At 47.4% G+C, this 15,140-nt stretch overlaps 1 protein-coding gene across 11 annotated transcripts in view; it reads left to right on the top strand.

Moving 5' to 3' along the window:
- Positions 1 to 15,140, top strand: part of Tenm2 (teneurin transmembrane protein 2) — a 1,249,953-nt gene that overhangs the window by 1,078,803 nt on the left and 156,010 nt on the right. For all 11 annotated transcript variants that reach the window (XM_057774197.1, XM_057774202.1, XM_057774201.1 and 8 more), the window contains one exon: positions 8,762 to 8,957. In XM_057774197.1, the coding sequence (XP_057630180.1) occupies positions 8,762 to 8,957 (196 nt within the window). The remainder of the gene's footprint in view (positions 1 to 8,761; positions 8,958 to 15,140) is intronic.

Below are 15,140 nucleotides of genomic sequence, written 5' to 3'. Positions count from 1 at the left end.
GAAAGTTTGGCTTTCTCCTGTTAATATGATTCATATTTTTTAATATGGAGTTTTTTTCTACATGTATATCTGCACATCAGAAGAGGATGTGGAATCCTATTGGACTATAGTTACAGACAGGCGTAAGCCTTCATGTGGGTGCTGGGAATTGAACCCAAGACCTCTGGAAGAGCAGCCGGTGCTCTTAACCACTGAGCCATCTGTCTGGCCCCCATGATAGATATTTTTGCTGGCTATAGTAATCTAGGTTGGCATCTGTGGTGTTTCAGAACTAGTAGATCATTAATCTAGGCTGTCTGACTTTCAATGTCTCCTCTGAAAAGTATGATGTTATTCTGACGGGCCTGCCTTCTTTGCAACTTGGTCTTTCTCTCTTGAAGATTTCACTGTCCTTTCTTTTTCTGTGCACTTAGTGTTTTGATTATTAAACGACATGGACAATATCTGACCCTGTCTGTTTGCTGTTTTGTGTGCCTCTAGCACCTTGATAGGTGCAATATTTAAGAAGGTTTTTTTTTCCTATGATTTTGTTGAAAATATCTTCTGTGCTTTTAATCAAGATTTCTTCTCCTTCATCTGTATGTTCATAGATGTGGTCTTTTTATAGAGTACCAGAATTCTTGATGTTCCATTCCTGGTTTTGTTTGTTTGTCTAGATTTAACATTTTATTTAACTGGGTGATCCAATTCGCTACCTCGTCTTTGAAATCTGGTATCCTTTCTTCTACTTGATCCAATCTATTGAGGCTTTCCTCTGAGCCTTTTGTTTGACTTTCTGAGTTTTCCATTTCGAGTTTTATTTCAGTTTGGCTTTTCTTCAGAGATTCTATCTCTTTATTAAATTCTGTTTTCATATTTTAAATTGTTTTCATTATTTCATTCAGCTGTTTGTGTTTTTCTGTCTTCATTCAGACATTTATTCTTATTCTCTTTGAGTTCTTCTAATGTCTTTATAATTGCTATTTTGAAATCATTGTCTTGTGTATCAGCTAAGTTGTCTTTCTCGGGAAATATTATAATGGGAGTGCTAATTTCTGGACAAGGCATGTTGTCTTGGTTACTTATGCCATTTGTATTTTTGCAGTGGGACCTAGGCATCTATATTTAGGTGACTGGTGGTGGTTATTGGTATAGCTATCTGGTCTGACCTTTGTTGAGTGGGTGTTTGAGTCTTGACTGTTTCCCCAATATTTTAGCTTGTGGACCAGCTGAATGGTCCTTGGAGTTCAGTCTTGTAGCAAATCTATGTTGATATGTGAATGAGGTATCAGGAGTGGTCCCAGATCAACTAGACAGTTGCAGCTTTGGAGCAAACCTACAGGCTTAGTAGGTTCTTGCAAGCAATCATAATAAGTTGGTGGCCAGTTTGTTGGATTCTACAGGTAGTACTTTGGTAGCAGGTGCTAGGTCATAGGAGGAGTGGGTAGTGTTCTGTATGGTTGAGGAGTGGGCAGTATTCTGTTCAGGTGAGCCAGAGGATGCCACGTTATCCTCAGGTAGCAATAGGTGGGGTAAATGCTATGCTGGGGTGCCTATCTGAGGTCAGGTACAGGATACTACATGGTCCCAGGGTGGTGTAGTGGCTGGGTGTGCTTTATTCTTTAAATACACCCCACACCCTGTGTATACCCACCCCACTAGGCTACAGCGTATGTTCCGTCACTAGCTATAAGCTCCACCCTTCAGCAGCTCATATCCAAGAAGACAGAGATGAGATCTAAATTGGGGAATCACAAGATTTTTCGGAGTAATGAGCTTCTGCTGAGAATGGAAACAAAGAAACGTATTTTAGAGTGGGCGGTCAGAGGCGTCCGTCCTGACGTGGCAATGCGCAGGCAAAGACAGGATTGACAAGCAACAGACAGCTGTGTGGGCAGGAGAAGGGCAGCCATGCAGAGGGAGCAGCTGGTGCAAATGCCATTAGGCTGGGATGTACTGGGATATGCTATAGGGAGAGAGCAAACAGTATGGCTAGGACACATGGAAGAGAGAAAAGGGAGCTGGAAAGGGGCTGGCTCTCAGCGACGCTGTAACCCAGGAGTGACCAACACCCAGAAAAACCACCAGAGCTTCCCAGGCACGCTTTCTGTGTGCTCTGCCCAAGCCCAGCTGGGTCCTCCCTCAGTGGCCTCTTGAAAGGACTGGCAAACCAGGCCAGCTACCAGCTAGGCTGGCATCGAGAGCTAGGTTCTTGGAAAACTTGTAGTAGCTGCCAGTGGTTATCTTGATTCCTGAAAATCCAATTCAAGCCTTGCACAGGCAGCCCTCCCTGCTCCAGGGAGTAAGCTCATTCTCTAACCCCGCAGCAGCCCTTGCTCCCGCCAAAGATAAAGAGCAAAGGTTTTTAGGAACGTGAAATGATAACACACATCAACATTTGTCACTACGCCTGACACAAGTGCCAACTAGAAATCAGGTCTGGCGGCGCACACCTATAATCTTAGTACTTGGGAGGCGGAGACAGAGAATCATTGTCTCAGTTTCTTTCCTATTGCTGTAACAAGACACCACGACCAAGGAGACTTCTAAAAGAAAGCATTTAATGTGTGGGTTCGTACTCCCAGAGGGTTAGAGTCCATGACCAGCATGGCAGGGAGCAGGGCAGCAGCAGGCAGGCATGGTGCTGGAGCAGTAGGTGAGAGCTTACGTCTGATCCACAAGCAGGAGGCAGAGAGAGCTATCTGGGAATGGCATGGGGTTTTGAAACCTGCCAAGCCCACCCGCAGTGACACACCTCCTCCAACAAGAGCACACTTTCTAATTATTCCCAAACAGTTCTGCCAGCTGAGAACCAAGCATTCAGAAGTATAAGAAGATGGGGTGTTGTGGGATATTTGTACACTGTGTTAATATATATTGGTGTGATTGGTTTAATAAAGAGCTGAAGGGCCAATAGTTAGTCAGGAGGTATAGGTGGAACTTCCAAGCAGAGGGAGGAAATAGGAGGAGATAATCAAGGCACAGAGGAGACACCAACAAGATATGGAGGGAGTCAGACATTCAGAATGAAAGGAAGATAAGAAGCACATGTTCTCTCTCTCTCACTCTCACACACACACACACACACACAGAGAGAGAAATTTGCATACACACATAATTAAAAATAAGATAAATATTATTTTTAGAAAGCCAGGTATAGTGGCGCATGCTTTTAGTGCCAGCACTCCGGAGACAGAGACAGGATGATCTTTGTGTGTTCAAGGCCAACCTGGTCTACAGAGTGAGTTACAGGACTCTTACCTGATCTGGAAAAGCAGCCCCATTTCCTGTGTGGGAGCCAGGAAATGCCTTCTCACTGTGGCCCAGAGAATGTCCTCCTTCAACCTCTTGCCTTTGATTAAGTGACACAGTGCTCTAAGACAGTCGGGCCCACTCGAGCAAGTCTTACCCCACCCCCACGCCCGCCCGCGACTCAGTCACGGTCCTCCCACCTGTCCCTCTCCGTGCAGCCCCCTTGGAAAGCCAGCAGAAAGGGCTGTGCTGAGCCAAGATGCGGAATCGGCTGGGCCCACGTTGTCACAGGCCTGGCTGGCAGCAGAGACAGATGCACAAGACTTGAGTGACCCTCTGTGCCACTGAATGCAGCCAGGCTACATGGCAATGGGGACTTCAAGCAGCCCCAGCTCACACATGCCGCCCTCCACAATCCCCCACCGGCTGCCTATGCTCTGTCAACTGAGGGAGACTCAGCCTCACACGAAGGAAACCAAGGACACTGCCAGAGAGCAGCAGAATAGCAGGCTAGCTCTGGGAAATGTCACCATTTATTGCTTTTCCCAGCAAACAGACGTTCCAAGTGACAGAAAAGTTATTTTCCAGTTTCCCAGGGTCCTGCACCCAGTAATAACCTCTTCCTGAAGGGCAATGGGTCTGTCTTTAACCTCGCCCTCTTTAGCGGGTACATAATCTGGAGGCTTCCAGCAGCAACCTGGGGTGTTGTGTGTTCCCCGTGTGCGGATGGTCGGATGCTCGGTCGCTTTCCCTTCTGGGAAAGTGACAGGCCCTCAGGCCTAGGCTCAGCCAGTGCAGGGCGTCTCTTCTTTCCACTGGCTCCTCTGGAAACCCACTAAGTTATCTTAATTACCACTCCTCCTCGCTCTCTGCCAAGAATTGGGAAGATTTATAATTGGATCAGTCAAATATTTACTGTGGTTTATTTCTTTACCACTGCAGCTTCTTGTAAAAGTTGGGTTTTCATGCCACTTTCAGGCTTGAGTGATGGTTCACAGGCACGGCCCTTCTCCTGCAAGTCAGCTAGGGTTATTCCTCCAAGGTCAGAGAAGAAGGAGTGGGGAAGGAGGGGGAGAGGGAGAGGGAGAGGGAGAGAGAGGGAGAAGGAAGAGGAAGGGAGGGAGGGAATCAGGAAGGGATGGAAGGAGGAAAGGAAAAAGAAAGCGCATACTTTGAGGAAGAGGGATGTTTTCTATTCCAGGTTACTGTACTGTTTCCCCTTCTTCCCCTGGTATAAAAGAGACAGAGGCCACTGTGTCTCTTTTTGTTATAACTGGGTTGGTTATATACTCCTAGTGCCCTTCAGGGAACTGTATGGCCTGTTAGAATGTGTCATGCCGTGACCTTTACAGCCAGCTAAGCAGAGCATGGTCCCTGAATGTGTCCATTTCCCGTTCTTGAAGCGGCTGGTCCGTCCTATCCTGAGCCTGAGTTATCAGTCCCCAGTGAAAATGGAGCTCTAGCCAGGCTTCAGGAAATGCTGTCCTATAGTATCACCCTTGGCTGGCAAGGAGCTTCTAGGCAGGGAGACTATCTGAAACCACATTCTAGAACGCAGACGCACCCTGAACCAGCAGGTCTCCCTGCCTAGAAGCTCCTTGCTAGCTCCCGGACCCTGCCCTGGACTGCAGTCTCCACACTTGGCTCCACAGACCCACGTTGTGTCTCTGGACTCTCCCTGGAGCAGCAATGAACAATGCTTGTGTTGTATCAGCCTATGAGTAGAGAAGCCAGATGTTTCTCTGAAAGAGGACCAGGTGTGTCAACTGGAATGCACGGGCAAACTGGGAGAGGCACTCTACAGGTACCAGAGGGGCAGTTCCACCAATGAATGGCTCTCCACACTCTCGTGGGTAACCCGTCCTCTTCTGCCTGACGAGCGAGGAGAACAAAGCTGGAATCTGCTGCCATCTTGGGGAGTACACAGGAAAGGGAAAGAGAAATGGAGCAGAGAAATCCATGAAGCCTGCAGAAGGGGCAGGTCACCATTTCAGAGGCTGGTTGTCACCAGCAGTGATGGATAGATAGTTCCTGGAGCAGTTCCAGGATCTTTTCCAGGTGCTAATCGTCACGTCCAGGCCACAGCTCTCTTGGGCACTGCTGCCGTAGTTTGGTACCAGGCCCTGGCAGACTCAGCAGTGGAGAGAGGCTATGTGAGAGATTCACGGGGCACCTGGTGACAGCATCGAAGGATTGTGTGGCTTGTACGGCATTGCCCAGCTAGCAGTAACGGGACTACAGAGCCAGAGTGATCTCTGCCACAGAGGCCGCCAAGTTGGAGTGTCAAAGAAGGAGGGGACATGAGGCACAATAAGGGAGGAAGCTCATTCACATGGTTTATCGTGCTGAACCGGGAAGCAGAGTGCTGAGCATCTCTCAAATCTTGGTGGTGTTTATGAATTTTCAAACGCCCAGCCCACAACCCCCAATCACACACGCATTCTAACTGGTCATGCCAGGCTGGCTAAAGCTCTCCTCTCCCATTTAAAACAGCGCAGTAGAAGACGGAAGCAAAAATCATCATTGGAGACAAAACTGTTGCTTCATCCCAATTTTGTTTCTCTCCATATCATGCATTTACAAATTGGCTATTTTATTTATTAGATGTTTAACAAACATTTGTCAATCATTTTTCGCTCTAGTTAGATTTGGTAGGGGCGTGACGTCCAATGCACAGTTTGCGCACTTGGCCCTCCTAGTTCCAGGCGCCACATATATCAGTTCAGTTCATTCTTAGAGCTATGTTTTGCTATGGAAACCATTGTCTTGCCTATTGCAAGGACAAGAAGACAGAGGTGCAGGCCCTTGATAGCTTCCACAAAATGCCAGCAAGCAAGTGAAGACCAGAGCTCAGAGCCTGACCCAGGCAAGCAAACCCTGAAGCTGTCACTCTGAATACTCCAGCAGCCACTGAGTCCCTATGCCTGCAGCTTACATCCTTCTGTGTGGACTAACGATGGGCACAGGAACAATTGTGTCATTTAGGGAGTAAGATAAGAGCTCAGAAAGTGATGACGTACATAAAGGGATACAGAAAGTGAGATGTGTGGACCACCGGATCTCCTCTCGCCCTCCCATTCACACCTTGTTGGAGAACCCACGGCTGGCAGATTTCCTCTAAATGAAAACTGCCCTCTAAACCTCCTCAGAAGGCCGCTGAGGAGTCAGCCAAAATAAATGCCCTTCGTCTACTCTGAAAAATGCCTTCTTCCCCAGCCATTTGATTGGCTGGACAGCAAGACCCGCCACTAGTCCTGAGCCATTTCTGTGTCCCTCGGCTGGCCAGCCAGATCTGCACCGGATGACTGATGCCCAAATTAGTCGTGAGCAATGGCTCCGCGCAAGTAATCACCTTCCCCAAACTTTGCCTCCTGAGGGTGATAACTCGGACCCCAGGTGAAGCCTATTCTTCTCCTCTCACGACCAAGGAAGGTACAGCCATTGCTCTAGCTCACAGCCGCCAGTAGACACCAGCGTTCATGGTCGGACATTTACGAGGTTGCTAGGGAACAAATGCCTCAGTTACAAAGGTCTCTGGAAGCAGCATCTGTTTGTCATATCCCTCCAAACCATTTATTTCAGCCCATAAGGACGATGGTGGGCAGTGGAGTATGGGGCAGAGGGAAGCTCCCCACAAACACTTACTTACTGAGATGTGAGCCGTTTCATCTTCCCAGAAATGGCCATCTCGCTCCCCACGTGAACGACTAGAGCCATGTGCCGCCTCCCTGGGGTCCTTCCGAGCTGCGCGTAGGTGGGCAGCAGTCACTAAGTACTTTTTAATTTCTTATCTCCCTGGCACTGCCCTGAGCATTACCTTGTGTCATCCCGGTACCGTATTCTTGAACTTGAGGTGCCACCACCCCTGAGAATAAAAATAGACTCCGCGTCAAACAATAGCGTGAGTGTGGAGTCAGAATTCAAATGTGGGTTTGTCTAATGGCAGAGCCTTTGTGCTTAAGATTACTAAGGCTTTTGATTTGGAAAACGGGCAATTCTGATGAGGGAGATATCAAGTTAGGCAATTCCTAGAGCTTCCGGCTATGAAGTCGGGAGGGGGTTATGGCTGATGTCTGCAATGTCTGTGGGACGCTTTCCATGGAGGGGAAGCAGAGGTTTTTAATCTGCCGAAGCTCCGCACTTGGGGTCTTCTCCGAGAGTCAGAGTGCAAGGAACTGTTCTGTGTGGTGACTGTGAGTTTGTGAGATTCATCCATTTCTACTGGGGTTTATCGATTTTCTTGTCAACAGGAAGAAACATCGGTGTCCTCTTTGCCTTCCCTGCGTCTTCCCTGTCCAGCCCCTGGGCAACTCGTGGCTTTTCTCCCTTAGAATGTCCCCCGAGTGCCGCCCCTCACTTACTGTCCTCATCAAACTCTTTCGCCTCATGCCTGACTGTCTGCAATCTCCACTTCCTGAACCAGTTTTCCTACTTACTTTTCATTCCCTATAGACCAGTTCATATCCCACCTCCAAAAAACTAATTCCTCCGAACATCCTCTTATCACATCCATCACTGCCCAAGAGTTTTCAGTGGCTCCCTCTCCCCCGCCATGAGATTTCACCTGGTACTTAGAACATGTCTGTCTTGGCTAACACTGGAGTCTTCGCTCCCTCACCCCCGGAAACCTTAGCTGTTGCATTTGTGCTGAGCTCATCTCTAGCAACTTACAACCTGGTTTCCACAGAAATGGGCTTCAACGTTTAAATGTTGGTTTCTTTCAGACCAGGCACTATCAAGGCAGAAGTGTCATAGCTGAACAGAACTTACTTTGACCCGATTTTTGCTTTGCCACTTAGGAAGTGTGTGACTTTAAACAAAATGCTTAGATTTTCTGAACTTTAAGCTCCTAACCCTGTAAAATATGGACACAGCCCAGAGCACAGCTCTGCATGTAAAGTCTAGCATAGGGACGGCCCTGCATTCGATACCCAACAAAACAGAGAGAAAATGTAAGGAGGAAATTCTCGCAATTAAAGTATTGTATTTTTTGTTCCAGAATTACTGATGTGTGCTTGTGACCAATAGAAATAGGATTAATAATAATACAGAGTAGAAATATAGCTCAGTGGAAGAACACTTGTCTAGCATATATGTGAACTCAGGTTTAGTTCCCAGCATTACAAAATATAAATAAAAATTAAGTCTGGAGTTTGGGCAAGCACCTATAAATCTAGCTACTTGAGAGGCTGATGCACAAGGATCACAAGTTCAAAGACAACCTAAGAAATCTATCCAGACTCCATCTCAAAATAAAAATAAAACAAGGATGGAATTACCGCTCAGTAGCAGAGCATTGTCTAGCATCTGCAAGGACCTGAGTTCAAACCCCAGTACCTTGGAAAATAAATTAATAATTATCATTATAGGCATAATAAATTATAGCTGACACTGTTTCACGACTTATATGGCTAACTTCACTTTATAAAAGCGTAGTTAAAAATTACTTTCCTATTAGCTGATGGGCAGTGCTGACTAAGGGTACAGGTCGAAAAGGGGCCTTACACCTTGTCCTCTCTCTGCTCCCCAGTATGACTTCATGGAACGCCTGGATGGAAAGGAGAAGTGGAGCGTGGTGGAGTCGCCCAGGGAACGCCGGAGCATCCAGACCCTGGTGCAGAACGAGGCCGTGTTTGTGCAGTACTTGGATGTGGGCCTGTGGCACCTGGCCTTCTACAATGACGGCAAGGACAAGGAGATGGTTTCCTTCAACACAGTCGTCTTAGGTAGGTCTGGGGCCCCTGTAAAGGGTGGGATGGAAACGATGGGGGCTCTCTGTGAGATGGCAGCAGCCCTGACATTGTCTACTGTGTGTGACGCCGTGGGAACCAGCAGGAGTCACTACCAGACCTGAGAATGTCAGAATCAGACAGCTGGGGCCAAGTGCCGTGTGGCCAACCCGAGGGTATTAATTGGTTTTCTATTGCTGTGACAAACGCCGTGACGAAGGTAACTTGCAGGAAGAAGGGTTGATTTGGAGCTTGTGTAAATGGTAACAGTCCCCCACGGTCGCGGCAGGGATGTGTGGCCGCAGGCAAGCGTGGCAACTGGCGTTGTGAGTCAAGACTGAGGACTCGCATCTCCAATAGCAAACAGGAAGCAGGGTGTACGCCAAATGGCACAAGTCTTGGAAAACCTCAGAGCCCACCCCCAGTGATATACTTCCTCAGCAAGACCATACCTCCTCAGCCTCCCCAGATAGCCACCAACTAGGGACCAAGTTTTCAGATGTCTGGACTGTGGGACGTTTCATTCAAATCACCACGTTGAGCACATAGCTGGGCTTGTAAACACCTTCCTTTGCTACTCATAAAACAGAGGCAATGCCGGTATCACCTCCCATGCTCCTCCTAGGAATAAAGAACGCTTTTTTATTTCTTGGTCTGTAGCAGAGCCAAGAAACACTGGCCATTCATATTAGCTGTAACCTCTCAAAAATTGAGAATATGTCAAAAATTTTAAAAAGGCTTGTTTTTTTCTTTTAATTTAAAAAGACAGCAGGGAAAAAGATACAGATGTTTTTAAAAGTCATATATTTATTCCCAAACAGGAAGGCCTCAAAATGCTTTAATTCAATGCCTATCACTTTGGACATGTTTTAGGCCTGCTTTTTGCTAGGCATGAAGATAAAAGCTAAGGTTTAATCCAAAATTGCCTCGGCCGTGTGCTTATTAACCCCCCAAAGGATGATTCCTTGTAAAGAATCACATTTTTCTAGAAAACCCTTGAATTTAACATTGGAAGGAACTGCAGTGACCATCATTGAGGTTATGAGTTTTCATCTTCTGCTGATAACTGATCCATACAAAAGCTCCGTGAGTCAACAGGCAACTGTGCCATTCCACTGAGGACTAAATTGAGTTCTGTGGCGCTAACTGGGGCCTCAGGGTCCCAAGATGTGGGATGCCCTTCCCTCCTGAGCCCTGGCCATCATCATCATGTCACCCCAGCTGCCGTTCACTGCGGATTTAAGATTCGCTAGAGGGATGGAGTTAGGGCATTCATGAGAAAAGGACCTCAGAGAGCAGGACTAAGTCCCAGATTTTCTTTCCCACATTGTAACTGGGTGAGTCGCCTTGGGCCTCAATCTCCTGACTAAGAAGATGAGATGATCCTATCCCAAAGGCTAAAGTAAGGATCACCATGAATGAACCTGGCCTGCATCCAGCAGTCATGAATTGAAGCCTGTGACTTTAGGAAAGCACCTTGAAACACTGTTAATCTACTTGCTACATTGTAGAACTTCTCTTTGGGCCCCCACATGGCTTTCTAAGGGAATTCTTATTCTTGAAGGATCTATGCAATCCATCCTGAATGTCAGACTACAATTCTTTCTCACTTTGGGTAGTGACCATAGGTCTAAAGTTGATCCTTATTCTTTTTCTAAGAAAAAATGGGCCCTCCCAAGGCTAGCCAAATGTTCAAGAGTAGAAGTTGGCACACTGGAGCCCAGGGGCCGAATCTGGCCCACTGCCTGTTTTTATAAATAAAGTTTTATTGGCACACAGCCACATTCATCTGTTTGCATGTTGTGTGTGGCAGCTTTCCCACTGTTACAGCAGAGCTGAGTGTTGCAACAGGGACCATATGGCCCACAGAGCCTAAATAGTTACTATCTGTCCCTTCATGGGGAAAGTTTGCCAACCTATGCTCCAAAGCCATGTCATAACTTAGTCTACTGGAAGTCATAGAGGAAGCTCCCAACAGATGGGAAATCTCTAGGGTGATGTTAGGTCCCAACAGGGGAGCGAAGTAGAACAGCAGAGACAAACTTACAAAAGCAAGGAACGAGAAACAGAACTGGGACTAGAATGAGAGGATCATGATGAGCAATGACTTCCCTTTCAGCTCCTGGTATTTAAATTCTGAAAGTACATGACAGAGCACGCATGGCGGCGGGCTTGGTGGGGAGGCATGGAAAGACGGTCACCACAGCAGCGGCACAGGGTGCCGGATCACATGTTCACCCTCGCCATGTGCCACTGGAGTGCTTCAGCTCACCCAACCCACAGAGTAGCCATCGTGGTGGGGGAAGCCACTGTCCCTCTGTAGTTTGGAAATGAAGGATGGCAAGGCTGAGAATGTAAAAGGATTCACCCCAAACCGCAAAACCAGAGAGTTGAAGTCAGAGCACAGACTTCGCACGGCTGTGCTCTTAATCCTGAATTTCTTTGGGATCTAGCCAAATGCATCGCCTTCCCTGAAACCACCAGCTTTCTGGAGTTACCTTGCAATGGCGTCTTGCCCCATTTCCTCACCCTGTACGGACACGGAAAGGTAGCATAGAGACTACCCCCACCCCAAGTCATTACCCTCCCTGCCTGTCAAAGCTGGAAATAGCAATTCTCCCCCAGAGGGTTCCTCTCATCTATGCTGTAGCTCAGAGACAGAGTCAAAGATAATCAGCCTAATAGTTGGGCAGACATCTTGATAGAGCAATGATAGCAATTGGCCTGAAATGTAGGAAAAGAACAGTGTTTTCTGTGGTTCGGAAGTTCTTTCCCACACACCTATCATCAGGACATTCTCCGTCAAGAGCAGCCAGGGGCAGGAAAACCCCTCATGACGGGAAACAGAAGGAAAGCGTTAGATGGGTGTGGGGCGATCTCACTATATACACTCATGACTCAGGACTCTGCCGTCTCCTCCGGAGAAGCAGCCTGCCTCGCAGAAAAGAGCATCCTCCTGGAAACCACAGAGGCATGTTCTAGAAGCATACTGTGAGCCCCCACTGTATATAACCCCGACTCCTGGAGCCGGGAAGAGCTTGGTGGTGGAGTACTCACCTGGCCTGTGCAAGGCCCTGGTTTCAAATCTCTGCACCGCCACAAAAAAAAAAAATTAAAAAAATCTTTGAATTCCTAAGCATGCCTTCATCTCCACTGTTTCTTCCACACAAAAACTTAAACCATGTTGATTCAAAGAGAATAATCTTATAATTGGAAAAGGGACTGAAAAAGGCAATACATTTAGAACTTAACCATCTCTGTGTGGGTTCCCTCCCCCCAAAAAATATAAAAATGCTTCAAACATAAGACCACCGGAAAAGTAAATGTTCAGTAAACTCCATTATAGTTTTTGGTCACTCCAGATTCTCTACCCTCTTAATCATGTACACATGCACACATCAACACACTTCTGTGACTTCTTGCCACTGTATAGCAGGCACTAAGAACCTTGGGCATTGATGGCATCTGGCCTCATCTTGGGAGAGGGAAAGAGACGTACTTGAAAAATTAAAAAAAAAAAAGATACACCATCATAAGCTAGTGAGAGAGGTGACAGGAACAAAGGAGACCAAAAGCCCACATTGAGGAAAGGGAAGGAAGAAGTCACTCAGAAGTCAGATGACATCTAAGCTGAGGCCCAAGGACAAATGTCCCCAGCCGGGGTCATGCAGACAAGTAGGAGCATGTAGAGACCTCTGTCCCCTTGTACAGAAACATGGTGACAAGTAGCTTCCCAGACTCTTGCTGCTTTAGGCCTGAAAATACCAAGTTGGGAACTAGGGACACGGGTCCCAGAGTGATTCAGTTCTACCCAAACACCCAGGTTACCATGGTCAGTGAGAAGTAGTCACTACCTCATGGTAGGAGCAACCTCCAAAACCGCAGGCTCCACCATGCCAATCCTCTGCTTAGAGTGCACACGTGTTTCCAGGAGCCCCAGAATAAGATCCGACTTGTCTGGTGAACTGCGGGGCCCGAGATAATCTCCACCTAGCCCTTGCCTAGATCTCTCCAAACTCACGTCACTCTGCTCTTGGCTCCCCATCTCCAGTCACTCTAGATTCAATCCACCTACCTAAGCTGCCCCACCTACCCGGACTTCTCACCCACCAGTTCTCATCAGCTCGTTACAGTTCATCCTTCCTCAGTACCAGGTGAAAGAGGGAGGCCCACCCTACCCACTCTCTCTAAGGGGCTTCCCTCTCTTACCCCTGAGTAGACCACTCTCTGTCAAGAGCTTACTGTAATTTTTGTTCATGTATTTTTGGGGGGCGGGGTTTCTTGTATTCTCTGTGACGGTGGAAAGTAGTGAGGGAGAGCCTGTATCATTCCACGAGCCCCTGCAGTTCCTGGTGTATAACGGGCGCTCAGTTAATACACTGCACCCTACATTGAAACTGTGAAGGGTCTGAGATCTTACCCTAAGTACAAACTAACACATTAGCCTGCCACTGCTTCCTGGGTGTCTTAGAAGACATTAGGCTGCAGGGTGGGTTGGGGAGATGTTTCAGCTGGTAAAGCACTTGATAGGCAAGCATGAGACTGTGAGCCGAACCCTAACATCCACACAGAACTCCAAGTACGGCAGTGCGTGCCTGTAGTCTCAGTGCTGAGGAAACGGAGTCAGGAGGATCCCTGTGGATTGCAGACTAGCCAGGCTAGCAAGATCAGCAAGCTCCCAATTCGGTGAGGGAAAAATAGGAGGTGGAAAGCAATAGGGAAAGACACTAAACACGGCCATCCATCTGCTACATGCACACGCATGCTCAGAATGTACTACACACGTGTACACAGGACTCCAAGGTCACAGACAATGGATTTCAAGCCCTGATGCTCACGGGGTATCAAGGAGTGAACCTGGTGATTCTACATGTACAGTTGCCTCGCAGGAGAGAAGTCCTGAGCTTACTGAGGCTGGGTCCAACTTGGGTTGTAAACACACTTATCTTTCAATCCAGAGAGGGACATTCACTATTAAACCTGGTGACCCTGCCCTTTACTCTGCAGAGATGTTTCCTTTGTCTGCCCAGGCCATACATAGATGCTCTGGAATATTCCAGAATACCCCAACAGTGTAGGCTTCGGCTCCCAAGACATGTAGAGACAGGACTAGGCCCAGGCACACCAGTCCTCCAAACCTGCATGAGATTTCTAACTTCAGTATCTATGGAAGCATCCTGTGCCCTTTGAATAAAAGATGAGCTCGCAAAACCTGCAGGTACTGTGCATGCTCCTCAACCCCTTAAAGAACTCACCCAAAGGAGCTGGAGCTGTGCTGTGAACTTCTAGACATCAAGAAAACTAGCTGGGTGGACTTTATAGTCTTTTGTGTATTTGGGGGGGAAGAGGACGAAGAAGAAGAAGAAAAAGAAAGCAAACCCACTCGCTGAGTTTCCTCAGAAACTAAGAGCAGCTTGATTCCAGACAACAGAAGTGAATGCTAGAGAAAGATGGCTGGAATGCATCGTTTGAGCGCTCAGTGCAGAAAGGAGTGTGTGAAGAACACGTCCCGGTACCGCTCACGTGACTCCTTCACGGCACCTTCCTTTCCTCAGGTTGGGTCACGTCATGTGTTGGACCTACTGGCTCATATGTTACTTTTCATCATCTTAGTTGTTTGGAATCTGAAAGCTTGAATGTGTCATGTCTGAATTTAGAACAAAAATGATCATTTTGAAAGAACATGCCCATCTGAATTGACATGAAAAGTTCCGAACTAATCCCCTGAAAGATGAGATGAGATTAGGGATAAGGAGAGCCAGGAATAAGATTCTAGTGCAGGGTAGAACAAGCAGACGAAATGGTGTTCACAGAATCGTTTCTGTGAACACAAAAATTAAGTTTAAATGACTGTTATTGAGGTGGGGGACTGGAGAGATGCCTCAGAGGTCAAGAGCCCTGATTGTTCTTTTAGAGGACCCAGGTTCAATTCCCAGCACCTGCATGGCAGCTCCTGAACATCTGCAACTCCAGTCTCAGGGGATCTGACACCTAATGGACTCCAAAGGCACTGCACGCACATGGTACACAAGCACTCATGCAGGCAAAACACCCATACACCTGAAAGGTTTTTTAAAAAAAAAAACTGTATAGAACCCAATACCTGCTTCTTGCAGAACCCTGAAACATGCATAGGGGAATATGAGACTTAAGTATAGCCACATAAGTTAAGATAGGGAT

This window comes from Chionomys nivalis, chromosome 7 (assembly GCF_950005125.1).
Source record: "Chionomys nivalis chromosome 7, mChiNiv1.1, whole genome shotgun sequence".
NCBI classification, from domain to species: domain Eukaryota; kingdom Metazoa; phylum Chordata; class Mammalia; order Rodentia; family Cricetidae; genus Chionomys; species Chionomys nivalis.
Note: the sequence above shows the minus strand (reverse complement) of the source record. Positions and strands in the feature narration are given on the sequence as shown.